The following is a 27,751-nucleotide window of genomic DNA, read 5'->3' on the forward strand; positions in this document are numbered from 1 at the left end:
ACTAAGGTCTCTTGTGTGAGAAAAGAGGATGCTAAAAACGGGTTAGATGGATGATACTGATTCGCTGTGGCGACCCCTGAAGGGAAAAGCCGAAAGGAAAATAAGTCTTCACCAAATTTACCAAACATTGAATATTCAATTAATTTATTTAATTAAACAAGTGTGCAAATATGTTTACGTTGAAAATACAGTGGGCTCATTTTCATACAAAAATACTGTAGTCTGTACCCCCATGTTGACAACTTCAATGAACATGAAGTTGCCACTTAAAAGAAGCCAATGCCAATAGTTGTAAGCGGGTGTGCACGTGTCATTCAAACACAGTATCGGGTACTTTTGCGTTCATTCTCACAAAAAGAAATGTATGCATTTGTACAGGTTATACAAAATATGACAATAATGGAGAAAAGTGTTTTGAAATTATTCGATAAAATTATTTTACAAAAACTTGGAATATAAACTGTGGTTTGTACTTTTCAAATCAACCACTGTAGATTAACCTGCACCATAAAATATAATTTATTAAGCATTCATTTCAAGTGTAAACAAGGAGAGAATATGTCACACAATGCCCCCACCTTGTGCTTATTTACTGCCTTGAAAATATACAGTGCAATGAATAGCACTTCTCGGGGTAATTTCTCATGAAGCACCTACCTTTGGTGGCAATTTTAGTCATACAGTACTGCAGCATGAACAAAATTTACAACTACAATTTTTCCGTTCATGAAACTACCGGTAGTGTTTAAATTCTAGTACAGTGGTTCTTCTACTTATGAAATTAATTGGCTCTCAAAAGAAATTTCTCAAGCAGAAAAATCTAAGTACAGATGTAAATGTCCTCCCGCCCCCCAAAAGACCATAACAATGCATCAACGTATGTAACAAATACATGTTACAATTATTGCAAAATAAATTAGTTGTGCATAATGTAAAAAACGCCGTGAGAGTGGCTGCATTTCCAGCAGCTACTGTATTATGTTTTTCTACTTCTTTCTTTCATAACTTTGCTGCTGTAAAATGTAAATTTCTCCACTGGAAGACTAATAAAGGTAAATCCAATACAAAACAAAACAAAGAACAGATTTAACAATAAAAATGATGGTCACTTAACTTTTAACTGTGACATTTTTGACCTATGTAGTCATTGTTGTCTCTCAGATGTGGTTTTTGCCTCGCGTTTTGTTAAGAACCCATTGAAGGATGTTTTCTTTTGTTGACTTTTCACAAACAACAGCGCAGTGAGCGATCACGTAACTGGTGAACACTTTATCTGGGTGATTCACATTTACATAAAAGTATCGGAACACCTCAAGAGTGAATAACGAGGATGCTGCATACACATTTAGATTTATCTACACGCATGAGCACATTCGGTAGAAGACAATGGGATGATGCTTGATAAGAATAACGATGTTGCTTTCAGGAAACTGTGCTGCGACAAGCAGCCCATACTTTATTTTCCCTTTTGCATCTTGAAACATCAAGATATTTTGTGAGTTGAAAATTTCATACGAAGTGACATCGTACGTAGAGGCACCACTGTACTTTCACATAAACAACTGTAATACTGTAAACAATTATTTGTATATTCCCCTCACAAATCAAACAAATGGTAATTACTGTACGTTTGTTTTAACATTCAAATCACAATATGCCAGCCAATTGCAGGACACACATAACAATTCACAATCACAACCGGGACAATTTAAAGCAGGAGTTGGGAACCTATGGTTCAAGAGCCATATGTGACTCTTTTGATTATTACATCTGGCTCGCAGATAAAACAAAATATTCTCGCTTGTTTAATGTATCCATCGATATTTCATTGCTCATTTCCTGTTCAGGGCTGCAATTGGCTCCAGAAGCAATTTTGAGTGGATGATACTGGCCTATGTTGACAGCTGCTGCGTAAATAGGAAAACAGTGCCTTTTGAATCAGTCTGCTTCGTCATTAACTCAGTGCAAATTTTTTGAACAAGATAGCAAATAGAAAAATAGATGACGAGAATGATACACTTCAGAATGAATGGACAGAACGATTCACCTTTGTAGAAACAATGGGTTCTGTGGTATGTCTAATTTGCAACAAAAAAATACCATAGATGAAACGGTGGAATGGAACAAGGAACTTTGACGTGGACCATGCTGGATTTGTAGCAATTGTGAGGAACGGAAAACCATTTAATCTAATGGTGAGAATTATCACAAAATTGTTTGAAAGAATACATTAAAAGGCTTATTATATTGACATTTTGTTGAATTCACATTTAAAATAAAATAGCCACATTTTTAATTTTGTGTGTGTGTGTGTGTGTGTGTGTGTGTACCTGTTTGCTTCTCACTGAAATACATTTCCAAATATTTTTTATGGCTCTCTTACTCAAAAAGGTTCCCGACCCTTGATCGAAAGTGTTCCATGAACCTGACACACGTTTTTCTAATGTGGGAAGAAACCGGACTGCTCAGAGAAAATCCACACAGGTACGAGGAGAACATGCAAACTCCACACAGGAAGGCCAGACTCGAACCCTGCACTTTTGCACTTTGAGACTGACGTCCTACCCAGTCGACCACTGTGGCACCCATCACAACAATAATGCTAAGCCAACTCTTGAGGTTGGAGTCTCACTTTTGTCGGTTAATTGTGGAAATAATTTAAGTTGTCATTTTTCATAATTTGGTGTCTGACAAGCACACCCGACTTAATGTTTGATAAAATACAGTATGACTAGAAGGATGAAAAAACCAATTCCTGGATTTGACAGAGTGGTGCCTAGATTTTTTTTTTTTTTCAAAAAAAAAAAAAAGAAAATAATGGAGGGATTTGGGTGGGCGAGACCTAGTGGCATTAAGTTGATTGGAAGGTTCTCAGGAGTGTTTGGTCAGCTTCCAGGTGATAAAACTTCCGACAGCGAGGCCACCGCAGAAGATGATGATGAGGCTGTAGAGTTGGGAGTTCAATCCCACGGTCTGCATGGAGGATGTTGCCAATTCAGAGAAACTGTTGATCTGTTTACAAAAACAAACCCATTGTTCAACCAGATGACAAATATTATTGCTTGATGCCCCCACCCCTCCAACACACACATAAAAACAATATTTTTCTGACATTTACAACACACGCACACATAACACATACAATCACATTTTTACTTCATGATTGGATGATTGGGTGCGCAGAGGCGGAACTTCTCCCTGCAACCACAAAGGCTCTCCATTCACACATGTGACAACGTTAAAAAATAGATTCGCTTTTGACAAGCAACCACGTTAAAAGTAGATTTGCTTTCGGGCTCGTAAGCAAATGATGACAAAACAAAACTTCCCCAGAGGGACCGAACTTGTGTTTGCTGTCACGTTACATGACGGCGAATCACAGATTTTGGATACATTTCAAAATATCTGATCTAAACAAAACAGATTGGTGAAACTTCCACTTTTGATATCAAATGAACTGCATGAATTCTTATTCCAAAACGATGTGACAAAATAGATTACTGTATTTGTGTTTGAAATCATGACACTTATGTTTCAATACAAACACAAATGAAACAAAAAGAAGCAAAATGTAAACGTGTCGTCTCATAGCAATAATTATCAGCGGTTTAGTGTTTGCTTTGTAAAGAAATGTCTCTGTGATCTTAGAAGAAGAGACGCATGGGAAGTGAAAGTCTGAAACGGAAGACATGAAATCAGGCAGGAAACATACCCATCCTCCATGTTCCCGAATCCAGCTTAATAGGTTATTCCGAAAGAAATCCACAGTCCAAATCAGAATCTCCTTCACTGACTGTGGGAGATGAGCCTCCACCATCTAGTGGACGCAGAGAATCAAAGCACACAAATTATACGCGTTAACACATCTGAGCGCTTCTCGGTTAAGAGTAACTGTGAAAATACATTTTAGCTCTAAATTTTCAGCACACTAACTTTGCAAGGTCAGTTATAGTCTAGTCATTAAGGTCAAAGTCATAAAGAAAGAGTACAGCGATGGGAAAATTCACATTTGGGGGAGCTCAAGATTAGTTCAAAATTAAAAAAAAGCTCCAGGTTGCTTATCTGTTTTTTTTTTTACTGAGCAGAATGTTAAATATCAGTTTGGTCTGTGTCCTCCAGTAGCGAGAATTTAATTTGCTACTACTAATGGAAACATTCGGGGTGTTCACATGGCACACATTTGCAACGGTTCTGCACTGAGATGTTTTGTTGCAATATACTGTATCTTACACCGGTGTAAATGTTATGAAGTGTTCACGCGTGTAAAAGTATTTAAAAAGTAGTTCACGGGGAAGTTTCTGTGGCCGTGCGATACGGTAGGAATAATACAGAAATAAAACGTGCGTAAAGTGTAATTGGTTTTCCCCCACCTTGTTTATGACATAAAAAAAATGGATTTATAATTCTCCAGACAAATCAACAGATCTATCAGACACCGTAAAAGACAAAGGAAAGATGGCAAAAGTACAACAGACCACCCACAGTATTCGTAGTATGAGCATACACTCGTAACGTAGCAAGTCTACTTCTGTCGCGTTCACACGTTTCATTTTATATTGATCCTACACTGCAAACTACCAATTATTCTGGGGTAAATTTTTAAACCACCTCCTGAGTAGGGTTAAATTTGCTCCAGTTTAAGCGGTTTTCAGGGGCTACACTGGTGTAACTTTGTATGTGTGAACGCTCTATGGGGTGCAGCCACGGTGCTACACTGGAGTAAAAGTTGGCGGGCGAATACCCCCCCAAGTTCATAATGTTTAACAGTTAATGATTGAAATGCACAGAAAGTCAACACCTACCTTGAGTGCGAATTTCCCCGCAACATAGAAGAGAACAGCAATTCTCTCCCAGGTAATGCCATTCTCAAAAACTTTGTCGGCCACTTTCTTGAATTTTTTCCCCTTGGATCCCTCCACACAGGCTATACCATCAATGGCACTATTCCATAAAAACAAAATATCAGAGTGATAATGATATAAAAATAACTAAACAAAAATCATTTTAATAATAATAATAATAATACATTTAATTGAGAAGCTACTTACAATTTTTTAACGTTTAATATGCATTTACACCATAGCATGAAAAAGAGAAAAAAAACTTACTCCTGGAATTCTTTATCATCTTTGACCCTGTCGCCAATTATTCGGATCATTTTGCCCAACTGGTTCACAATCTTCTGCTCCTGACTACTTCTTACATCCCCAATCAGCGGAGTGAGAGGAGGTATTTCTTCTAATGGCACATCCTTCAACTCTTCCTCAATGACCCTGGAGAAGAGCATGGACACTTGGTCAAAATTTAGAACATTGAATTGGCCGACAATACGTTTTAGGTTGGAATCTACAGGGTGACCCAAAAAGATGCGTACCCATGAAAATGTCTATTCTGGCTTTGATTCAAAATCTATGTATTTCAAATTACAACCAAACATTATTCAGTTTATGGAAGACAGTTCACCAGATATTTGTCAATTTTTAGTCAATTTATGGCCTACGTTGGATGTGCTCCAAATGTCCACCATTTTATTGCAAGCAAACCTGTACTCATCTGACAAAGTTGTCAATCACTTTTCAGGAGAACTCAGTAGGACGCATCTTTTTGGATAACACTCCCGTGATGTGCATCACCAGAGTAAATGAACAGTCAAAAAAACTAACATTCAGAAATTATTTTATTTACTGATGGCATGGTCTGTTCAAAGTTGAAATATATATGTTTTAGGTGTTGGCATCGATGGTCTGTGATGAAAAGATTTAGGTTAACATTAAAATGAATAAAGTTAAAGATATAGAGGCCTGATATTTTTTTCAGTGTTTGTTTTCATTATTTTCTTAAACCCGTTCTGGTTTCAGTATTTAAGCAAAAATTCAATTGTAATATATTAGGATGGTTAACAGTAGTTTACTGTATTGAAAGATAAAAAAACATAAACAAATGAATTAAAAAATGTTCTGGCCCTCGACAATGTTTTTTTTTTTTTTAATTTTGGCCTTCTTTGAGTTTGACACCCCTGATCCTGGGAGGTCACCAACGTTATTGTAGACCAGGGGTGTGAAACATACGGAACCGGCCCCAAGGAGGTTTAATCAGGCCCGCACTATTTTAAAAGTGGAAAAAAAATGCACAAACGACATGGAATTCATATTTTTAATGAGGTGCAATTCAAGTATTGTCCACTAAGGGGCAGAGTGGTGCTGTTTCGATCAACGTAGAAGAAAACAACGCTGTTTTTTTTTTCAACCCGGTTATTTTTTTTCAACCGTGGTTTCAACACGCAACTGGCAAGTGGCAACACCGCTCATTTCCACTGTCTGAGAGATGTGTGTGTGTACGTGTTTGTGTGACCAGACCTGATGCGGAACTGAGGCGGTACAAAGACAAGATTGCAGGATTACTGTGGGAGTTTGAGAAACTTTTTCAGGTATTTGGTGAATTTGAGACAGAATTTTCAATTTTTTGCTCACATTTCACAGTTAAAGCTTCTGTTCTACCGGTCGAAATCCAGCTAGAAATAATTGATTTGCAATGTGATGCAGATTTGAAGGGCAAATTTGCCTCTGTAGTTCTGGACAAACTTTAGCAGTATCTACTACCAGGGTACCCCAGATTAACAGCTCTGGCTGCTAAAGTTTTGTGCATGTTTGGAACAACCTACCTTTGTGAACAATCTTCTCAGTAATGAATATTAATATCGTGTAACAAATAGGGTACAGAAAGTGCTTAAGGATGAATGACTCTCTGTGTCTTTGTGGTGTCATGTTATATGTTATTTTGTTGTTTGTTTTTGTTCTTTTGACTTCAAGACGGCGCCGCGAGAGTGGCTGCCTTTCCAGCAGCTCCTGTATTCATTCCTTTCCTAACTTTGCTGCTGTGAAATGTAAATTTTTCCACTGCGAGACCAGTAAAGGCAAATCCAATCCAATCCAATATCAATATCAATAAAACAAAAAATGTATTCAAAGCTCACGAGCAAGCACTTATAGGACAACCGACGTCTCCGGACAAGTTGTGTCCATAATTTGTAAAATGGCTTCAAATGACTTCTACTGGGTGTATTTTAATAAGATTCCACCACATTTAGCTATATTTTACGTTTTAAGAATCGCGCTGAACATTCAGGAAGTCTTGTTTTTGAGTTGGTGACGAGTACGGACTCAGTAAAGGACCGCCTCCTGACCGTAAAAAAGACGCATTGTAGCATCCTTCCATCACGTCAATGTATTTTGCTGTACTGTTTTGTTTGAAAACCTTGTGTTGCACCCAAAAGCCGCCAGAAGAGGGAGTCCAAGATTGGAAGGAATTTATCAGCCTGTGGAAACGGGCTGATTCATTCCTCACAGGAGCTGGTCACCATTTTTTTTGCCTCTTTTGTGGGATGCTACATTGCAGTCCAGATGCCTCACTGCCTCACTTCTTGACTTCTTCTTCACTTCTTTAATCGATTGCAAACACGTATGCTTTCCTCTTCAAACTATTTGAATCAGATTCATAACTGGATATGTAACAAGAAAACATATTCTCCGAATCTGAAGCCATTGTTTGGCTTCTCCAGCAATTCAAGACGTCTTGGCGTGACGTCATGAACTGGGGGCGGGACTTTCTGAAAATGCCCAATTCGCAGCTCAATTTTTTGCAGATTTTGGACACTTTAAGTCATTTTTATTGGTGTTTTGCATTTGCATTTGAATACAAATATCATACTGCGTGTTTTGGGTATTTTAGATGCTATAAAACGTTTTTCTGATGTCAGTTAGGAAACAAAAAAGTGACACCGGTTGTCCATTAAAGTAGAGAACAGTGCAAGCCCTCCACGCCATTCAAACTTTTCTGAATCATAATAATAAAAAATATAACCAACAATCTTGTCTCTGTGTGTGTGTGTGTGTGTGTGTGTGTGTGTGTGTGTGTGTGTGTGTGTGTGTGTGTGTGTGTGTGTGTGTGTGTGTGTGTGTGTGTGTGTGTGTGTGCGTGTGTGTGTGTGTCTCGATGGTGAGTTCATGTAAAATCGCAATAACTACTTACTAATGTAAACATTTCCCTAAGGATTAAAAGGTAGCTGGAATTTGGAATCTTGTTTTTTTTTCTCAAACTGCCTGTCAACTAGAAAACAAATAGGATGTTCCTAGCTGCTCAGATGCCTATCAAAACATGAAATGGAAGCCTGGAGGGTTTTTTTTTTAATTGCGAGCCTACATGCAGTCTGAGACCACAATACAGAGATTTAAGATAGCCGATACCTAAATAGTATATATATGCGGACAAAATAATGTGTTTGCCCGAGAAAGGGAAGGAAAAAAAACAGCATGCAACAGATTATCAAAGATGTGCAATAATGCCAATGGGTCTCATTGTTATTGACACATATTTTATTTCTGGTTTAATAAATATATTTAACGACAACAAATTTGAGTGAAAGCTGGCACGTCTGGCTGCCGCTGCTCATCCCCAGAAGAACTTAGTGACTTGTGACTGTAGTATCCTTGAGAGTTTTGAAAGGCACTTATAAATGAAAAGTATTATCATAATTATTATCAATATTATCATTATTATTATTATTGTTATTGCAATTAATGGGCCGTAAGAGTACATAGTTAATTAAAACCGATGATTGTTGAGAACTGTTTACTTTTCATTTCTCAAACGTGGTAAATGGAATCATTTTTTTGATTATCTTTATCTCTGTACCAAAAAGACTATATACTTTTGGAACGTTTTACTCGGCTTTATGATGGCAGATGTTTTTGTTGGGTTGGTTTTGTTGGTTAAATTAGAAAATACGATATACGTGCAATGAACATGTGCATTTGCGGTGAGGCACTTACTCCTTTATCAAGGCTTCTCCGATCCTCTCATCTGTGGAGAAAAAAAACACATTTATCATAAGTAGACGAGAGTGTGACTTTTTTAATCGGTCATACGAGTGTCACAGTTTTTCGCGTTCGTTGGTGGTATTTTACCGACTCAACCACTATTATTCTAGCCGGATTGTAAACAACTTTTAACTATTAGAAATAATGAAAGTGTATACAATATCTCAATGATAAACAGTCCATGTTCCAATGCCAAGCTTACCCGATATACCGTTTCCTTCACACGCCATTGTATTAAAATAAAACGAAAGTAACCGTGTTCAGTTCACTTCCTGTTATTTGCCGCGCGCTCGAACCAAAGACAAGGACAGTCAAATCGATAACTCAGAAAAAAAAATATTCCATGACACGGGGCAAAATATAAAACAAACTTTGTCAAGAGGAATCCCCAAGTTTTCGCTTTATTTCGCTGTCGTTATTGGTAGTAGCCCAGCAACACTGCAATTGTTACTGCCACCTTGAGGATTAAAGTAAGCATAACCATATGGGCGGGCCCCTGTCCTATTGCTTTTTTTAAAGGACAACCGACGTCCTCGGACAAGTTGTGTCCATAATTTGTAAAATGGCTTCAAATGACTTCTAATGAGCGTATTTTACAAAGATTTCATCGCATATAGCTATATTTTACGACGATATTTTAAGACTCACACTGAATATTCAGGAAGTCTTGTTTTTGAGTTGGTGACGAGTCCGTACGTGACCTCACTAAAGGACCTCCCTTTACCGTAAAAAAGATGCATTGTAGTGGTCCTTCCATCACGTCAATGTATTTTGCTGTACTTGTTTGGTCTGAAAACCTCGTGTTGCACCCAAAAGCCGCCAGAAGGCCAGAAGAGGGCGTCCAAGCGCCATATAATGAATTTATCAGCCTGTGGAAACAGAGGTGGCCACAGGAGGTCGCCATTTTGTGCCTCTTTTTTTGGGTGAGAGATTTTTCCCCAATGTTGCCTCAAAATGGCACAAATAAATTCTTTAATCGATTGCAAACATGTATGCGTTCCTCTTCAGAACTATTTGAATCATATTCATCACTGGATGTGGAACAAGAAATCATATTCTCCGAATCGGAAGCCATTGTTTTGATTCACTCGCAATGCAAGACGTCTAGGCGTGACGTCACGAACTGTGGGCAGGACTTTCTGAAAATGCCCAATTCGCAGCTCAATTTTTTGCAGATTTTGGACACTTTAAGTCATTTTTATTGGTGTTTTGCATTTGATTAAAAATATCATACTGCATGTTTTGGGTATTTTAGATGCTATAAAACGTTTTTTTCTGGTGTCAGTTAAAAAAACAAAAAAGTGACGTCGGTTGTCCTCTAAGTATTGCGGTCATTTTTCAAAATGAAATAATAATACAGTATGGGCAAAATACATAAACACGTATTTATGGAAATACATTTGCTCAGAGACACAATCTTTTTAGAATCGCATTTTCTGTGTACCTCTTTCTCTTGTTTCCATTTATAACTGTATTTTATTTATTGTATTCTATTTGTGATTTTATTTTAGTTATTATAGTACCTATGCTTGTCTGTGACTGTAAAGTGTCCTTGAGAGCTTTGAAAGGCGCTTCAAATGAAATGTATTATTATTATTATTATTATTATTATTATTATTATTATTATTATTATTATTATTATTATTATTATTATTATAAGCAACTTTCAATTCTCTCAGTGTCACTTTACAGTCACAGGATAAGTTTTTCTGCAGTTGAGCAATGGCAGCCACGCGCCAGCCCGGCGCGGCCCCGGCTCAACCCGGAAGTAACTCAAATAGATAGAAAGCTTGCTAGCTAGGCAATCGTTAGCCATCAGATACCTACCTAGATAGCCAGCTAGCTAGATAGTGAGTAGATATCGAGCTAAATAGCTAGCTAGCCATCCAGATAACTAGCTAGCCAGCCAGAACTAATAGCGAGCAAATGGTAACAATAATACTAATAACAATACTAATAATAATACATTTCATTTATAAGCGCCTATTTTGCACTGTGTTAACTTTAGTAACTGACGTGTACTGTTTTAAAATGCTTCCCTTGGTCCGACAGATTCCCATTCTTTGCTAGTTCCCTCAGTGAATTGGACATGAAACCGTTTTTTTTCTCCAACAGCCAGACACCTGGCATCCCACACTGCTAATAAAAACTCGGCTGTCACACAAATCTTCATTGACAGAAATGTTAAAATGTAATTTTAATTTGGCACATTTTTGCACCACTGGAAAATGTTAAGAATATTTGTTCTCCAACAGAAACCATATTCAAACAAAAAATATATTTTTCTATTTATATTTTTCTATTTGCAAGCATTTTTAAAAAAGCTCAGAGTAGCCACTACGGCAGGGGTCTGGAACCTATGGCTCACGAGCCGTACATGGCTGTTTTGATGATTGTATCTGGATCGCCGATAAAACTAAATACACATTTTCACTTATTCGCTGTTCATGTCCTGCTTGAGCTGCAGTTGACGGTAAGCGCAATTTTGATTGGCTGACACTGACCTAGGTTGGCTGAATGCGCGATTTTGATTGGATGATACTGACCTAGGTTGACTGAATGCGCAAGTTTGATTGGATGATACTGACCTAAGGTGGTTGTTGATGATCAAAGAGAAATTTTGATTGGATGATACTGACTTAGGTTGGCTGAATGCGCGATTTTAATTGGATGATAATGACCTAGGTTGACTGAATGCGCAAGTTTGATTGGATGATACTGACCTAAGATGGCTGTTGATGTTCAAAGAGCAATTTTGATTGGATGATACTGACCTAGGTTGGCTGAATGTGCAATTTTGATCGGATGATACTGACCTAAGGTGGCTGTTGATGTTCAACGCGAGGCCCTCTAGCTGGCTTTACTGTGCCAACTCGTGATCTGATTGGCTATCGCAACTGTATATCAAGTACATGTGCCCGTTCATGTACAGCGCACAGACGCCCTCACTGTTGATTCTGAAGGCGTCGGTCAGATTTCATACAGCCTGGCGACACAAACTACAGTAAAGTCTCGTTATATCGATATTCAAGGGAGTCCGAAAAAATATCGATATAACCGGGACTATCGATATATCCGACCCTGTTTGCATGTAAGTGGTTATTGGCGCTCCGTGCGTGCATATATATATAAATAGTATCGATATAACCGGGACTATCGATATATCCGATATTGATATAACGAGATATTATATATATATATATATATATATATATATATATATATATAAAATAAAATCCTCGTCTCACTCCCCATGGGTGGTGTCTGTCCCCCATTTCAGCTCGGGTCCTCAGGAAGCTTGAGGGTTCTGCGTAGTATCCGTGCTGTTCCCAGCAGTGCGCTTATCTTTTCTGTTGACCGAGCTATCTGATGTTGTTCTGTTGATCTGTTATATATATATATATATATATATATATATATATATATATATATATATATATATATATATATATATATATATATATATATATATATATATATATATCTACTAGTAAGACTTTAGGTTGCTGACGAAGTTTCTTGGATAAGAAGCGAAACGTCCGACACCTTCAAAGAAGTACAGATGACGGCTGAAGAAACCTTTTCATCGACATTATCATCAATGAAACAGTCGAATGTTAGTGGCACTTTGACAAGCCCCGTGGTAACGTTAGCATCAGTATACTTCTGCAAGACACAGCAGAAAGGGTGCAAGCTAATGAGCCGTGTGTAGGCTAGCTAGCGGTCACTTCGCGTATGGACCCGGCAAGTTGACTTTCATTCCAATCATTTGGCTGGACTTTTTTTTTATCAATCAAATTAGTTTTAAATAAAATTAGTTATATAATTAGTTATATAAATGTGCTGTATTTCTTTTCTACTGCTGACTCCACTTAGGTTCGCAGGGATGCTGGAGCCAAACGCCTACTCTTGCACACAGCCAAACATGTTTTGGGGGCTGCTGGAGTAACCAGAGAAAACCCAACTTGTGGAAATATACATACGTATGTATGTGTGCACTGGTGAAGTATGATTTATCGCATGGCATGTGATACATTCAATACATATTCAAATAATACCTTTAAAATACAAACAGCAATCACTTTTTCGTGTTTACATTTATTATGACCACACTATTCCTTTTCCCGTGATTAGAAGAGACAGACATGACACAAATCTGACAATTGTTTTTTATGTGCAGATTTAAAACCAAGTGAACATGGAAAACCACAATACTGTATAGACCCACAGTATTTTCCGCATTACAAGGCGCACCTAAAAGCATTAAATTGTCCCAAAAACTGAAAGGGACTATAATACGATGTGCCTTATATATGGTGTCAGCCGAATCTGAAAGGGTTCTTGCCAATACGAATTGACATGTTCATTCGCCAACCCACACTCAAACAAATGAGATCTGCTTTGGCCATTCTGAAACAAAAATAAAACCAAAAGTTAACTCCTGACAAACAAACAAAGGAAGATGAAGAAAAGTGACAATAACAAAAACCCTGGCACTGGAGTGGACACATTTTTGCACGTCTGGGTAGTGAATGAGTTAATGGTGTTCTATTTGCTAACTATTAGCTATCTATTCGCTAGCTGGTCATTCCCAATCAGTGACAGTTAAAAGAACTCCCGGCACGACCATTCGTTGCCGGGTCATTGTTTGTTGTGTGCTTTGTATGTTCTGTATGCAATTGTATGCAATGTGTATGCATTGTATGCTGTGCATGTGTTTGTTTAATCTTGGCAGACTTTTACTTCTTTACGTCGTTTTTTACGTCTTTATTTGATACTTTATATTTTTTTCTGTTTGAATGACTGATGTTTTCGATTTTGTTCCTGTTGACATTATTTTAATACAATTTCTCAAACACAACCTCCTGCTCCCTACTGCCTGCTTTTTGGGATCCACATCTGCCATCACCACCTTGCAAACCATGACACTTCTGAAGCTATATATATATATATATATATATATATATATATATATATATATATATATATATATATATATATATATATATATATATATATATATATATCCCTATATATGAAAAAACACTTTAAAATACTAGGTCATTCATTCAAGCCGCACCTTATAGTGCGGTAAATATGGTCATAAAAAAGTATAACGTGTACATAAGTGCGAATGTCTATGTGTGTGTGTGTGTTTCTTTGTTTACTGGATGAAGAATTACCAGTACCCAATAATCCTTGTTGCACTTTTGATACCACAAGTACTTCCTGTTTTTCTCTGTTCAGTCCTCAAACTTCATGACTGCTTCAAAGCCTTTGTATGTGAAGGGTTCCAGCACAGGGCTGCAGGTCTCTTGAGCAAGGCAGGCCATTCTGTTGTTTTCACAGGAATCTTCACTGCCTGGACCGAAGTACACCCCATCAGAAGAGTGAATGGAAGGGTCTTCGTCAAAGTAATTATGAGGTCGTAGCAAGACTCCGCCACCATTGCCCACAGAAACAGTGTTTGGTATATCTTCAGCATGCGGGATGTGGAGAAATCCTGTGGTCACCCAGGCAACCAAATCCTACAATAAACATTCGGGAGATATATCCACAAACAAAAGCACAGCTGCATAATTAATGGCTTTTGTATACATTTCAATCAGGATTTGTGACTTCCATCACGACATACTGTACCTCATCTTCAATGTTTTCATTGTCTTCAATGTACTTGCTGAAGTCAACTGCTGGGTTCCAGATATTGTTTTGATTGTATAAACTGCTGCTGGTCTTCTCCAAGTCCTTATACTTAGTGATGGCAACTTTATATCTGCGCAAAAAGGAGTAGAGGATCCCGGAGAATGGGGAAACCGAAAATGGGTGAGAAATGCAACAAACAAATGCAATTCAAAATAAGTAAAATACCGTAAATTTCGGACTATAAGCCGCTACTTTTTTCCCAAACTTTCAACCCTGCCGCTATCTCAGTGATGCGGCCAATTTATGTAATCTTTCTGAAACTGATGATACAGCACAACCATGAATTTATTTGTAAAATATCTCCCTACATTGAAAATACGTAGTATTAAGGCAGATTTCCAATAATTGGCAGATGTTGCCTGGTTTAAGTTTGGTTCTTTCATGCAACGAAATATCCGCCAGCAGTCTCGTCCTCACCACCGAGACTGCTGCTGAGGTTGGGACAGATGTAAAGAGAGAAGTCACATCGTAAGATGCCAATGTTTCCTCAGGTTCCAATATGAGGTGTTTGATCCTCTCTACAAACCCTGTGGTGTTCTCTACGTGATATTCTGTGTTACCAACCAACGGAGCTAAGATACTTTTTTAATATTTGGCTACATTGTATGGAGAGGAGTCAATGCTACAAAAATGGGTCTGAGGGGAAACCCTTTATGTATTTTTGGCAGGCCATAGATGCATGGTGTGGCCTCCCCTGGGTATAATCTAAAATACATCTGTTAGTCTATATGTTTTCCTTTCTTTAACTTTTGGAGACAGTCTATAATTTCTTTCTTGTATCTATTGGAAGGGTCCCTTTTTAGTTGCTCATAAGTGGAAGAATAACTGATTAACGATTTATTTTGTCTTCATAATCCGATATGTTGAGAAGCACTGTACACTTACCGTTGTCTGCTGGAAAAATAGTAATATTTGTATCTTTTTGTAGAGTAGTTAACGCGTTTCTCTCTTCTAATGTTATGTTGGACGGTGGTGATTTGGGACTTGTAAGAAGGGCTGATATTTTAATGTGCAGATCATCTGCCTTTGCATAGGAAAGTTTATTTTTAATAGCCTTTTCAGCAGCTATGATGTAGTCTATTGTAGGTATTGTTTTAAGGATTTACTGAGAAATTTAAACCTTTGGTTAGTCCCTCTCCCCAGCCATTTCTTCTAGCTCGTCCTGGCGGATGCCGAGGCGTTCCCATGCCAGCTGGGAGACATAGTCTCTCCAGCGTGTTCTGGGTCGTCCCCGGGGTCTCCTACCCGTGGGGCATGCTTGGAACACCTTACTAGGGAGGTGTCCCGGGGGCATCCTAATCAGATGCTCGAGCCACCTCATTTGGCTCCTCTCGATGTGGAGGAGAAGCGGCTCGACTTTGAGCCCCTCCCTGATGACCGAGCTTCTCACCTTATCTCTAACGGAGAGCCCGGACACCCGACGGAGAAAGCTCATTTCGTCCGCTTGCATCCGGGATCTCGTTCTTTCGGACACAACCCAGAGCTCATGACCATAGATGAGGGTTGGGACGTAGATCGACCGGTAGATTGAGAGCTTTGCTTTGTGGCTCAGCTCCTTCTTCACCACGACAGATCGGTACAAAGTCCGCATCACAGCAGACGCCGCACCGATCCGCCTGTCGACCTCTCGCTCCCTTACACCCTCATTCGTGAACAAGACACCCAGATACTTAAACTCCTCCACTTGAGGCAAAATCTCCTCCCCGACCCGGAGAGGGCACTCCTCCCTTTTCCGACTGAGAACCATTGTCTCAGATTTGGAGGTGCTGATTCTCATTCCAACCGCTACACATTCGGCTGTGAAACGCTCAAGCGAGAGTTGGAGAGCTCCACTTGAAGGCCCCAACAGTACCACATCATCTGCAAAAAGCAGAGATGCTATACTGAGGCCACCAAAACGGAAACCTTCAACGCTTCGGCTGCGCCTAGAAATCCTGTCCATAAAGGTTATGAACCGAATCGGTGACAAAGGGCAGCCTTGGCGGAGCCCAACCCTCACTGGAAACGATTCCGGCTTATTGCCGGCAATGCGAACCAGACTCTGACATCGGTCGTATAGGGACCGAACGGCCTGTATCAGGCGCTCCTGTACCCCATATTTCCGAAGTACCCCCCACAGAACTCCACGAGGGACACGGTCAAACGCTTTCTCCAAATCCACAAAGCACATGTAGACTGGTTGGGCGAATTCCCATGCACCCTCGAGGACCCTGCTAAGGATGTAGAGCTGGTCCACTGTTCCGCGGCCGGGACGAAAACCACACTGTTCCTCCTCAATCTGAGTCTCGACTTTCCGACGGACCCGCCCCTCTAGGACCCCTGAATAGACCTTTCCAGGGAGGCTGAGGAGTGTGATCCCTCTGTAGTTGGAAAACACCCTCCGGTCCCCCTTTTTAAAAAGGGGGACCACCACCTCAGTGTGCCAATCCAGAGGCACTCTCCCCGATGACCACGCAATGTTGCAGAGGCGTGTCAGCCAGGACAGCCCCACAACATCCAGAGCCTTTAGGAACTCCGGTCGGATCTCATCCACCACCCACCAAGGAGCTTTTTAACCACCTCGGTGACTTCAGTCACAAGGATCGAAGAGCCCACCTCGGAGTCCCCGGACACTGCTTCCTCCAAGGAAGGCGTGTTGGTGGAGTTAAGGAGGTCTTCGAAGCACTCTGCCCACGGTTCACGACGTCTCGAGTCGATGTCAGCAGCGCCCCACTCTCACTGTACACAGTGTTCGTGGTGCACTGCTTTCCCCTCCTGAGACGCCGGATGGTGGACCAGAATTTCCTCGAAGCGGTCCTGAAGTCGGCTTCCATGGCCTCACCGAACTCTTCCCATGACCGTGCTTTTGCCTCGGCGACCACCGAGGCTGCATTCCGCTTGGCTAATCGATACCTGTCAGCTGCCTCAGGAGTCCCACAGGCTATATAGGCCCGATAGGTCTCCTTCTTCAGCTTTACGGCATCCCTTACTACTGGTGTCCACCAGCGAGTACGGGGGTTGCCGCCACGACAGGCACCAACCACCTTATGGCCACAACTCTGATTTGCCGCCTCAGCAAGGGAAGTACGGAACATGGTCCATTCGGACTCAATGTCCCCCACCTCCCCCGGGACATGTGTATAGATCTGCCGGAGGTGGGAGTTCTGACTCCTTCTGACAGTGGATTCAGCCAGACGTTCCCAACAAACCCTCACAACACGTTTGGGTCTTCCAGGTCGGACTGGCATCTTCCCCCACCAACGGAGCCTACTAACCACCAGGTGGTGATCAGTTGACAGCTACGCCCCTCTCTTCACTCGAGTGTCCAAAACATGAGGTCGCAAATCCGATGATACAACTATAAAGTCAATCATCGAACTGCAACCAAGGGTGTCCTGGTGCCACGTGCACATATGGATACCCTTATGTTTGAATAAAGTGTTTGTTATAGACAATCCGTGTTGAGCACAGAAGTCTAATAACAAGACACCACTGCTGTTCTGATCGGGGGGGCCATTCCTCCCAATCACGCCCTTCCAGGTCCCACTGTCATTGCCCACATGAGCATTGAAATCACCCAGCAGAACAAGGGAGTCCCCAGGGGGAGCGCTCTCCAGCACACCCCCTAAGGTCTCCAAAAAGGATGGGTACACTGAACTGCTGTTTGGTGCATATGCACAGACAACAGTCAGAACCCGTCCCCCCACCCGAAGGCGGAGGGAAGCAACCCTTTTGTCTGCCGGGGTGAATCCCAACGTACAGGCGGCGAGTCGGGGGGGGGCAATATGTATGCCAACACCTGCTCTACGCCTCTCACCGTGGGCAACTCCGGAGTGGAAGAGAGTCCAACCCCTTTCGAGAGGGCTGGTACCGGAACCCAGGCTGTGTGTGGAGGCAAGCCCAACTATGTCTAGTCGGAACTTTTCCACCTCGTGAACCAGCACAGGCTCCTTCCCTGTAAGAGAGGTGACATTCCACGTCCCAAGAGCTAGCTTCTGCAGTCGAGGGTCGGACTGCCAGGGTCCCCGCCTTTGGCTGCTGCCCAGCTCACAATGCACCCAACCCCACTGGCCCCTCCCATGGGTGGTGGGCCCTTGAGAAGGTGGACCCACGTTTCCTCTTTGGGCTGAGCCCGACCGGGCCCCATGGGTGCAGGCCCGGCCACCAGGCGCTCGCCAACGAGCCCCATCTCCAGGCCTGGCTCCAGAGAGGGGCCCCAGTGACCCGCGTCCAGGCAAGGGAAAACCAGATCCATTTTTCTTTCTCTTCATACGGGGTCTTCTGAGTCATACTTTGTTTGGTCCATCACCCAGGACCTGTTTGCCATGGGTGACCCTACCAGGGGCGCAAAGCCCCAGACAACCTAGCTCCTAGGATCATTGGGACACACAAACCCCTCCACCACGGTAAGGTGACGACTCATGGAGAGGATATATATATATATATATATATATATATATATATATATATATATATATATATATATATATATATATATGTAATATCCAGATTATAAATATGAAGAAATTATGTCAGGTTAAATAAATTATACATTAACATTCAAGATGTTTAGTCTCACCTGGCCCAGGACATGGCTCGTTCCTCGCTCTCACTCTCTGGGAGATGGTCTCCAGTGAAACTTGTCACTTGAAGTCTATAGGAACGCTGATGGCCCCAAGCGTTGGTTTTGTTGCTTGCAATGTGCAGATACCGAGGACTTTTTGTGCCATGACGCAAAGCTGCCTCCTGGAGAGGTGGCCAAAGTAGTCAATCAGACATAATCAAAAATGGCTTTAAGTATTACATTTGAGAATATTTCTGGAAATTGACTCTTGGTGTAGTAATAATTTAATTAAATACATACAGAACATTTTTGATAAAAACATGTTTTGACTTGTCCAATAAGTATTTATGAACCCTGGAACCAGTATTATTACAATCATAATTATTCTCCTATCAAAGCTTGAATGTTGTCAATTCCTTGAGTCATTTTATTTATGAGAATAATGGTTTACCTTTTCAGTTTTAAGTTGCTTCTCCACCAGCTGAGGAACCATAGCATAGCGATTGGGCATCCACGGTAATGACACATTAACAAACTCCATGTCTTTGGTTTGGAATACATTCTTCACTCCTGGGGAAATATATATTCAATATAAAGAACTGTATTTTCAATCTGACTCAAGCACCATGAAGCTTAACATTAAAAATGTGAACAAAGTTCAAGAGAGTAAGTACACTCGTCAGATGAAATGCTTGCAATTAGGAATCACTTGCAATTAGGAATTAGGAATCACCTGATACACCTTGTACATGAGTAAAAAAAGTAGCTTCACAAAAAATACACATTCTGAGCTCAGGAAATGTATTTAAATATAATTATTTCTTTTTAGGGATATTGGGGGGCTCAAATTATTTTTGTTATGACACCACCTGCTTTATACTCATCAAACCTGTATCAAGTTCGAGTGTCACTGATTGGGAACGACCAGCACCTGCGAGGCAGCACGCAGGGCTGATAGCGCTACCCAGTGCCTGGAACATGGTAGTAACACAGCAAGCGTTACGGTAGCAACAAAGCCTGAACAGGGCTGGTTAAAAAAACCCAGGGGATTATGAGTGGTTGACCCGACCACCTCACATCAAAAGCTGTCTCTACACTGGAAGTTGCCTTTTGTGATTCTAAAGTGTCTTGGATCTACCGAAGAGGCATTTGGAGTAACTTATAAGATCAAATATCAAGTCAAAGTCAGATTTATTGTCAAATATGCTAACATAGATGACATACAGCACAGATGAAATTACTGTCCTCTCGGACCCAGCATACAAGGCACTAAAATGACTTCAACAAACATACGTCTGTGTAAGCTCTCAGTCGTACAGGAGTGGTCCATCGATGAGAAGGTTTCTTCAGCCGTCATCTGTACAAAAGTGAAGGTTTCGGACGTTTCGCCTCCTATCCAAGAGGCTTCGTCAGCGAACTAAAGTCTGACTGGTCGTATCGGCCCCATTTATATATCCCTAATGTCCAGACCTGGTGGCGCCGGACACAGCTATGATAGGTCCCTACTCTCAGGTTGGGGGGGGCGTGGGACCCTGGACCTATTACACCCTGGAGTGGGTGTAATAGGCCAATCGTTAGTCAGGAATGTAGGAACAATCAGTGGGGCCACAGGGGGGGGGTCCCACGCCCCCCCCCAACCTGAGAGTAGGGACCTATCATAGCTGTGTCCGGCGCCACCAGGTCTGGACATTAGGGATATATAAATGGGGCCGATACGACCAGTCAGACTTTAGTTCGCTGACGAAGCCTCTTGGATAGGAGGCGAAACGTCCGAAACCTTCACTTTTGTACAGATGACGGCTGAAGAAACCTTCTCATCGTTCAACAAACATAATAAACATGAAAACGGCAATTTGCCGGGAGAGGGGAGCCGCTGCGTGTTCACGCACCGCCATCTTGGGAAAAACTAAACAAAAATAACAAATATGACAACACAAAGACACAGTCACGGTTTGCGAGGTGGTGATGGCGGGTGTGGATCACAAAAAGCAGGCAGGAGGGAGCAGGAGGTTGTTTGACAAATTGTATTAAAATAAAGTCAGCAGGAACAAAATGTAAAACATCAAAATCATCTGAATGGAAAAAATACAAAGTAGCAAAAGAAGACCAAAAGTAAAAGTCCGCCAAGGTTAAACAAACACATACACAATGCATGCAGCAAACAAGCAGCAGACAAACAATGAACCGGCACCGGATGGTCGTGCCTTTTAAGTGTCAATGATTAAACGACCAGCACCTGCGAAGCTGCAGGCAGGGCTGACGTCGCTACCCGCTGGTCGCCAATCTGATCGGGACGACCAGCACCTGTGCAGGTGTAGGCGGGGCCGACAGCGCCCCCCGTTGGTCGCCAACCAGATCATGACAGTATTCTTCCCCCCCCCCAGAGGAGAGGATCAAAGCATCCATGTACCCCCCCCCCTTCAAGGGGCTGCTTCCAGAAGTCCCAACAGTCTCCCAAAAGGTCCACTCGCCAGGGAACGGTCGGTGGAGAGGGCAACCGCTGCCTCTCCAGCATACGACGGGCGGCGGCCTGATGGGAACAGGACTCGGCCTGGGGTGGACGAAGACGCGGCACGGATCGTCGTGGGCATGAGTGCGATCCCTCTCGCACGTTCACGCGACGGCGCATGGCTCTGCGTGGACGTCGACCTGCCAGGCGCAGAATGGCACTCCGTACGGCCGTATGGGACCAGGTCTCGGCCGGACGCCGACGTGGGCGTGAACTGCCCGGCTCCGGGGGAACGAGACCAGTCCAGAGCCGCTCCGGGATCCAGCGGTGAGTGGGGTCTCGGACTGACGTTGACGCGGACGTTGCACGGCTCGTCGTGGATGAGACTCAATTCGTCATGCACGACGACAGCGTGGCTGGACGTGGGCGTGCAATGCCAGTCACCCAGTGTCACCCTGGACGGCCACCTGGAAGGAGGTCTCGGCCGGACGTTTACGTGGACATTGCGGCTCGTCGAGTGACGCAATTCAAACTCATTGAGACGGGTCCGATGTACCTGCGGGATCCGATGGTTGGCCGGTTCATTCTGTCACGTTTTGCAAGGTGGTGATGGCGGGTGCGGATCCCAAAAAACAATCAGGAGGGAGCAGGAGGTTGTTTGACAAATTGTATTAAAATAAAGGTCAGCAGGAACAAAATGTAAAACATCAAAATCATCTGAATGGAAAAAAATACAAAGTAGCAAAAGAAGACCAAAAGTAAAAGTCCGCCAAGGTTAAACAAACACATACACAATGCATGCAGCGAACAAGCAGCAAACAATGAACCGACAACGGATGGTCGTGCCGGGTGTCCTTTTAAGTGACAACGACCAGCACCTGCGAGGCTGCCAGCAGGGCTGGCGTCGCTACCCGTTGGTCGCCAATCTGATCGGGACGACCAGCACCTGTGCAGGTGCAGGCGGGGCCGACAGCGCCCCCCGTTGGTCACCACCCAGATCATGACAGACACAGTGTCATTCATTCTTCAGGACATGCTGTACCCTTTTTGTGATGACATGAAGCAGTACTAGATGAAAGAGGAGAGGATCAAAGCATCCATGTCAGCAGTAGATCAGGGACGTCATCGTGGAATTTGTACGTCTACTACAAGCTAAATGTTGAAAGCAAACACGAAGCTGTAGCATCCATTGACGAAAAGACATTGTCTCACTTCTCCTGTCCCACATAAATCCACTTCAATTCCAAGCCGCGACAGTTCCACATGCGCATACTGATTGTTCCTACATTCCTGACTAACGACTGGCCTGTTTGCCCCACTCCGTCCGGTATCACCTCATCAGCATTACGAATGTTGCCTCACCTGTGTTGCCTCAGCAGGCTATTGTATGAACGATCCAAATTGAACCTCACCCCACCAGACCGGTTTAATGAAGGATTTAGTTGTTTGATGAGAATCGCTTCTTTTACTCCCCTTTCAAACCATCTATGTTCTTTCACAAAGATTTTAACCTCATTGTCGTCAAATGAGTGGTTGTATTATCCCTGCGATGTTGATAAAGTCTTTTTTTGAGAATTTGTTGAGTCTCCCCAATGTAATGCTCTTTACAATTTTCATTCTTACAATGTATTGAATAAACTACATGACTTTGATTTTCATTTGGCAGCCTATCTTTTGGATGCACTAATTTTTGCCTTAAGGTGTTTATCGGTTTGAAATAAGTAGGAATTTTGTGTTGCCAAAAGACTCTTTGTAGTTTTTCTGAAACTCCTGCAATGTAAGGTACTGCTACCCCTCTCCTTTTTGTATCTTGAGATGTTTTTGTTTCATTCCCTATTCTTTCTTTCTGACATTTGTTGAATGACCACTGAGGGTACCCACAGTTAGTGAGTGCTCTCCTGATATGTTTTGACTCCTTTTCTCTACCCCCCAACCTGAGAGTAGGGACCTATCATGGCTGTGTCTGGCGCCGCCATGTCTGGACATTAGGGATATATAAATAGGGCCGATGGACCACTCCTGTACGACTGAGAGTTTACACAGACGTATTCAGTTTATGATGGTTTTGGCTTGTTTGTGTGATTGGTTGGAGGAGGGCAAGAAGTGTTGTCTGCCATCTACTTTCAAATCAACTGTCTTTGTTAAGCAGCTGTGGCTGCTTATGCGTATCCGATTATTCTATTGCTCACCCTACTTTCTTGACTGTATTTTGCCATCCATAAATTATTCTTTTATAGTTCGCTCTGCCTAAAAAGGCCCCTGTTTTCTTGGGACTACAATTCCTTAGATTTTCAGTAGTTCTCTTGTTTTGTTTTCATGCACAACTTTACACCCAGGCAAGAGGGGAAGACAGCCCCGTCAAAAAAATTTAAGAGCTCAGGAATGCCAACTCTGTAACCTGGCAACAAATGTTTCTGTTGCAGGCACATAGCCAGGATTTTTTTTATTAACTCCTGAAAGGACCTTATCAGATATTGGAGGAAGGGCAAAGTAAAAAAAGAATGTTCATGATTTTAGTTACTTGAGAGCTTCTGTCGTTTTTTTAATGGAAGTATAATTCATAAAATTTGCAGACGACACCACGGTCATCGGTCTCATCAAAGACGGCGACGAGTCTGCGTACCGACAACAAGTGGAGCAGCTGGAGCTCTGGTGCAGTCATCACAACCGAGAGTTGAACACGCTCAAGACAGTAGAGATGATCGTGGACTTCAGGAAACATCCACCACAGCTTCCCCTCACACTATCCAACTGCCTCGTGTCAACCGTTGAGACCTTCAATTTCCTGGGAATCACAGTCTCCCAGGACATGAAGTGGGAGGTCAACACCAACTGAGAAACCATCCTGAGAAAGGCCCAACTGAGGATGTACTTCCTGAGGCTGCTAAAGAGGCATAGCCTGCCACAGGAGGTGCTACAACATTTCGACACGGCTGTCATCGAATCCATCCTGTGTTCTTCCATCACCGTTTGGTTCGAGGCCACCACAAACATGGACAAAATCCGACTTCAACGGACAGTTCGGACAGCGGAAAAAATCATTGGCACCGCCCAACCCACTCTCGAGGACTTGCACACTGCAAGGATCCAAGCAAGGGCGTGGAAAATCCTGCTGGACCCTCCACACCCTGCCCACCACCTTTTACAGCTACTCCCCTCAGGCAGCAAATCCAGCAGACATTTAAACAGTTTTTCTCCCAAGCCATTAACTCTTTAAACAGTAACCCAAATAAAACTGTATAGTGCCTCCTTGTAATTTTTTGATGATGATGAGTGAGGCGAAGGAGAGACATGTATTCAGTTTAAGTTAGGGATTTCCCCGAAGATCAGGATATAGACCTAGCCTCAACTTGTTTCCTTTCTGTTGGGTCAATAGCTCCATCCCTGTGTGGCACCATGCATATTATGATGAAAACAGTGATGGGCATGACAGATAGTAATGCCCATAGTAAAATAAAACTAATATGGATGCATTCATTGGCATGTGATCCTTAATTTGCCAAATGACAAAACATGTACCTTTAAAACACATATCAAGCAACAGGTTTGTAAAGTTTTGTATTTTCAAAGTAAATGAGATGAAACCTCATCACTGCGAATGCCAATGGGTTTCAGTGTCCCCTTTCATTCAACATCAGGCCAATTATATATTGCTGTAGTTATTTTTAACCCCCTGTTAAGCTTAAAAGGAACACAACTGTGGGAAATCAGAGACCTCTATGCTTTTTTTTAAATCTCAGGAGATGATCAAACAATTGAGGGGAATTTCCCCGAAGATCAGTATATAGACCCACGGGAGTGCAATGACTTACATCTATTGGATACAAAACATGAGCTATTAAGGAGTGCCCAATCATAAAACCAGTTTGTTTAACGTTGTCCTTATCCCTGAAAATGTATTCACAAATTACGTTTTATAAAGATTTGTCCATCCCAAATTTGGACAGAAGGAAAGACAAAGAATCGTGGTTTACTCAAATGATTGTTTTTTTTTTTTGTTTACCATATAAGGCAACTTGAGACTCACCCAACACGTCCAGATCCACCTTGAAGTTGATGAAGTGTGTATGGATGTTCCCAAGGACATTTTCTGCCACCTGGTGGCCGTGTTTCAAACTGCCGTCCACCAGATAAGATGACGAGATGTATCCAGTGGCGTGGACCTTGATTTCAACAGATCCACTTTGGTAGAAAATGAAATCCCACATGTAATCATAATTTCCTATCGCAGTGATCGTCCGGAACACCAATGCGCTGTTCACCATCCCTCCGTAACTATTCCTAAAAAAGTCAGAAAAGTGTCTCCTCAGAGGCTGCCCAAAGTTGTGCTCAAACACACAGATTGAATTCTTGGCTCGAACGAATGATTTTACATCAATGTAGCGGTATGTGTCAACATAGGTGGCTTCATGGGGGCAATCAATGCCACGGACAAGCTCGTGTGCGAAACGGCCTATTCCGATGCTGGAGTCCAAAAACTTGGTCATCATCATTCCGGGCGTCACCGACCCATACACCGACATTGCTTCCTGTACGCTCAGCTCATATGCAATCCGCTCACCCTTAAAGCGCACGTCGAAGACTCGCATGCCAGTGAGGGAACTCAAGCCAAAAGCAAAGCTCCAGTCCAGGTAGAGGACATGGTTCCCACTGACGCTGAAGCGTTTTCCTTCTGTGTAGTACTGCAGTGGGCTAAGCTGCAGAGGTCTGTTCTTGGGTTTCAGAGAACCATAGTCAGGTGTCTCCTTGTAAATAATTCTTTTAACAGATCCTGCCGCATATTTCTGTCGTAGTTCTTTGACTGTATTGAAATACTGACCATTATACATAAGTTTCTCCACTTTCCATTCGGATTCATTTAAGCTGCTGTGATTGATGAGAACCTCGAAACCCACCGGGTGGATGTAAATGCCACTCATATCCCTGAAAAGAGACACCCAGGTTTTTCTGTCTGCTAATTGCAGTCCGCGGGGCATTTGCTCGAATGGGTGTAGCTGGTTGTCGACGCCAAAGCTCTCTTTCATAAGCTCCGGCAGCTTAGCAAACAATTCTTGCTTCAAAAACTCAAACAATAGTTCATACTCTCCGATGGTAACCGTGCGTGCGTTGATTGGCAGCTCCGTCTTGTACCTCTTTACGGTGACATCCTGGTGATATGTGGGATTAGGAAGAGGCCCTACTACATACTCCTTAATGAGGCCCTTGGATCCATAGAAAACCACTACGGTGGCTTCACGCACTGGCTTGGAAGCGCCCTCATCCAAGTAAGACAACACATCCACCTTTTTGGGAAGAGAAACTTCTATTAAGAACAAAAAGTTTTCGCAGGGCTTGGAGAGCTGCCTTGTTGATATATCCAAGTCTTCCTGTTTGAGCATATACTGTTGGACCTGCAAGTACTCATCCTCAGTGAGATCAGCGAACACGCGGCTCCGCACATCGTGTTTGCCTCTCAGAGAATGTGTGCGCTTAGAAGAACATTTGGGTGCTCGGGTGGAGTATATTCCAATCAGAATAATATTCAACAGAAGAGACACAAAGACAAAAAGAAAGACAATCCATTTCACCAAGGAATTCATCGTGTGTTCTCCGATTGTTGTGGAAAATGTGGAAAGAGAAGGGAGCAAAGTTGAAAGGAGAGCAGATTTTATATGTCCCTCCCCTATTCCTCTGGACCCTGCCTCCTCATTTTTACATGGGGATTTGGTGGCACTGTGTGAATTCCCATGCAGCAATAGAGGCAAAGGAAAAAGCAGAGTCAATATCTTCGATGTCCTTTGAGAGTCGAAACATGGGTTTTTGAATAATGTTATTTTCGTGGAACAAAAATAAATTAGTTTAATCTGTTCCACACCCAAATCTGACTTCACTTTAAGAGCAAAGATATCAAGAAATCTCGGCCATACAATGTACTATCCCCACCAAAGAAAAATATTTTTTTTTATAAAAGAACAGACCCTCAATAATAATAATAATAATAATAATAATAATAATAATAATAATAATAATACAGTAAAGTCTCGTTATATCGATATTCTTGGGAGTCCGAAAAAATATCGATATAACCGGGACTATCGATATATCCGTCCCTGCGCGCATGTAATTTTCTCCTTGCGTTCATAGAAATAGTATCGTAATAAGCGGTACTATCGATATAACCGATATCGATATAACGAGACT

The 27,751-nt window shown here is 42.1% G+C and overlaps 2 protein-coding genes and 1 long non-coding RNA gene across 3 annotated transcripts; 1 reads left to right on the plus strand and 2 right to left on the minus strand.

Moving 5' to 3' along the window:
* Nucleotides 1–1,420: 1,420 nt before the first annotated feature.
* LOC148885971 (apoptosis regulator BAX-like) lies at nucleotides 1,421–9,323 on the minus strand. Its single transcript, XM_089018807.1, has 6 exons — nucleotides 9,079–9,323; nucleotides 8,829–8,859; nucleotides 5,109–5,273; nucleotides 4,803–4,941; nucleotides 3,713–3,817; nucleotides 1,421–3,012 (listed from the first exon to the last, which is right to left on the minus strand). The coding sequence occupies exons 1-6, from the start codon at nucleotides 9,104–9,106 to the stop codon at nucleotides 2,872–2,874; spliced, it is 609 nt and encodes a 202-aa protein (XP_088874933.1). The 5' UTR covers nucleotides 9,107–9,323; the 3' UTR covers nucleotides 1,421–2,871.
* Nucleotides 6,196–13,862, plus strand: LOC148885972 (uncharacterized). Its single transcript, XR_016118066.1, has 2 exons — nucleotides 6,196–6,427; nucleotides 12,753–13,862. It is a non-coding gene; the product is annotated as an uncharacterized LOC148885972 (long non-coding RNA).
* Nucleotides 13,034–27,191, minus strand: aoc2 (amine oxidase copper containing 2). The gene is made up of 5 exons (XM_089018806.1): nucleotides 25,599–27,191; nucleotides 19,574–19,692; nucleotides 19,138–19,304; nucleotides 14,517–14,649; nucleotides 13,034–14,404 (listed from the first exon to the last, which is right to left on the minus strand). The coding sequence occupies exons 1-5, from the start codon at nucleotides 27,148–27,150 to the stop codon at nucleotides 14,120–14,122; spliced, it is 2,256 nt and encodes a 751-aa protein (XP_088874932.1). The 5' UTR covers nucleotides 27,151–27,191; the 3' UTR covers nucleotides 13,034–14,119.
* Nucleotides 27,192–27,751: the final 560 nt, after the last annotated feature.

This window comes from Hippocampus bargibanti, linkage group LG17 (genome assembly GCF_051943395.1).
Source record: "Hippocampus bargibanti isolate YZ-2025 linkage group LG17, ASM5194339v1, whole genome shotgun sequence".
In the NCBI taxonomy this organism is placed as follows: Eukaryota; Metazoa; Chordata; class Actinopteri; order Syngnathiformes; family Syngnathidae; genus Hippocampus; species Hippocampus bargibanti.

What these genes read in the sequence shown, in the direction of transcription:
- LOC148885971 (XM_089018807.1), bottom strand. Translation starts at nt 9,106, where the DNA reads ATGGCGTGTGAAGGAAACGGTATATCGG. An exon ending in TGAAGGAAACGGTATATCGG is followed by an intron (nt 8,860 to 9,078) that starts GTAAGCTTGGCA and finishes TTTTCTCCACAG; the next exon opens with ATGAGAGGATCGGAGAAGCC. An exon ending in TTCGGGAACATGGAGGATGG is followed by an intron (nt 3,013 to 3,712) that starts GTATGTTTCCTG and finishes TTTTGTAAACAG; the next exon opens with ATCAACAGTTTCTCTGAATT.
- aoc2 (XM_089018806.1), bottom strand. Translation starts at nt 27,150, where the DNA reads ATGAATTCCTTGGTGAAATGGATTGTCTTTCTTTTTGTCTTTGTGTCT. An exon ending in GGTGGATCTGGACGTGTTGG is followed by an intron (nt 19,693 to 25,598) that starts GTGAGTCTCAAG and finishes ATATTTCCCCAG; the next exon opens with GAGTGAAGAATGTATTCCAA. An exon ending in ATGAAAACATTGAAGATGAG is followed by an intron (nt 14,405 to 14,516) that starts GTACAGTATGTC and finishes TGTTTATTGTAG; the next exon opens with GATTTGGTTGCCTGGGTGAC.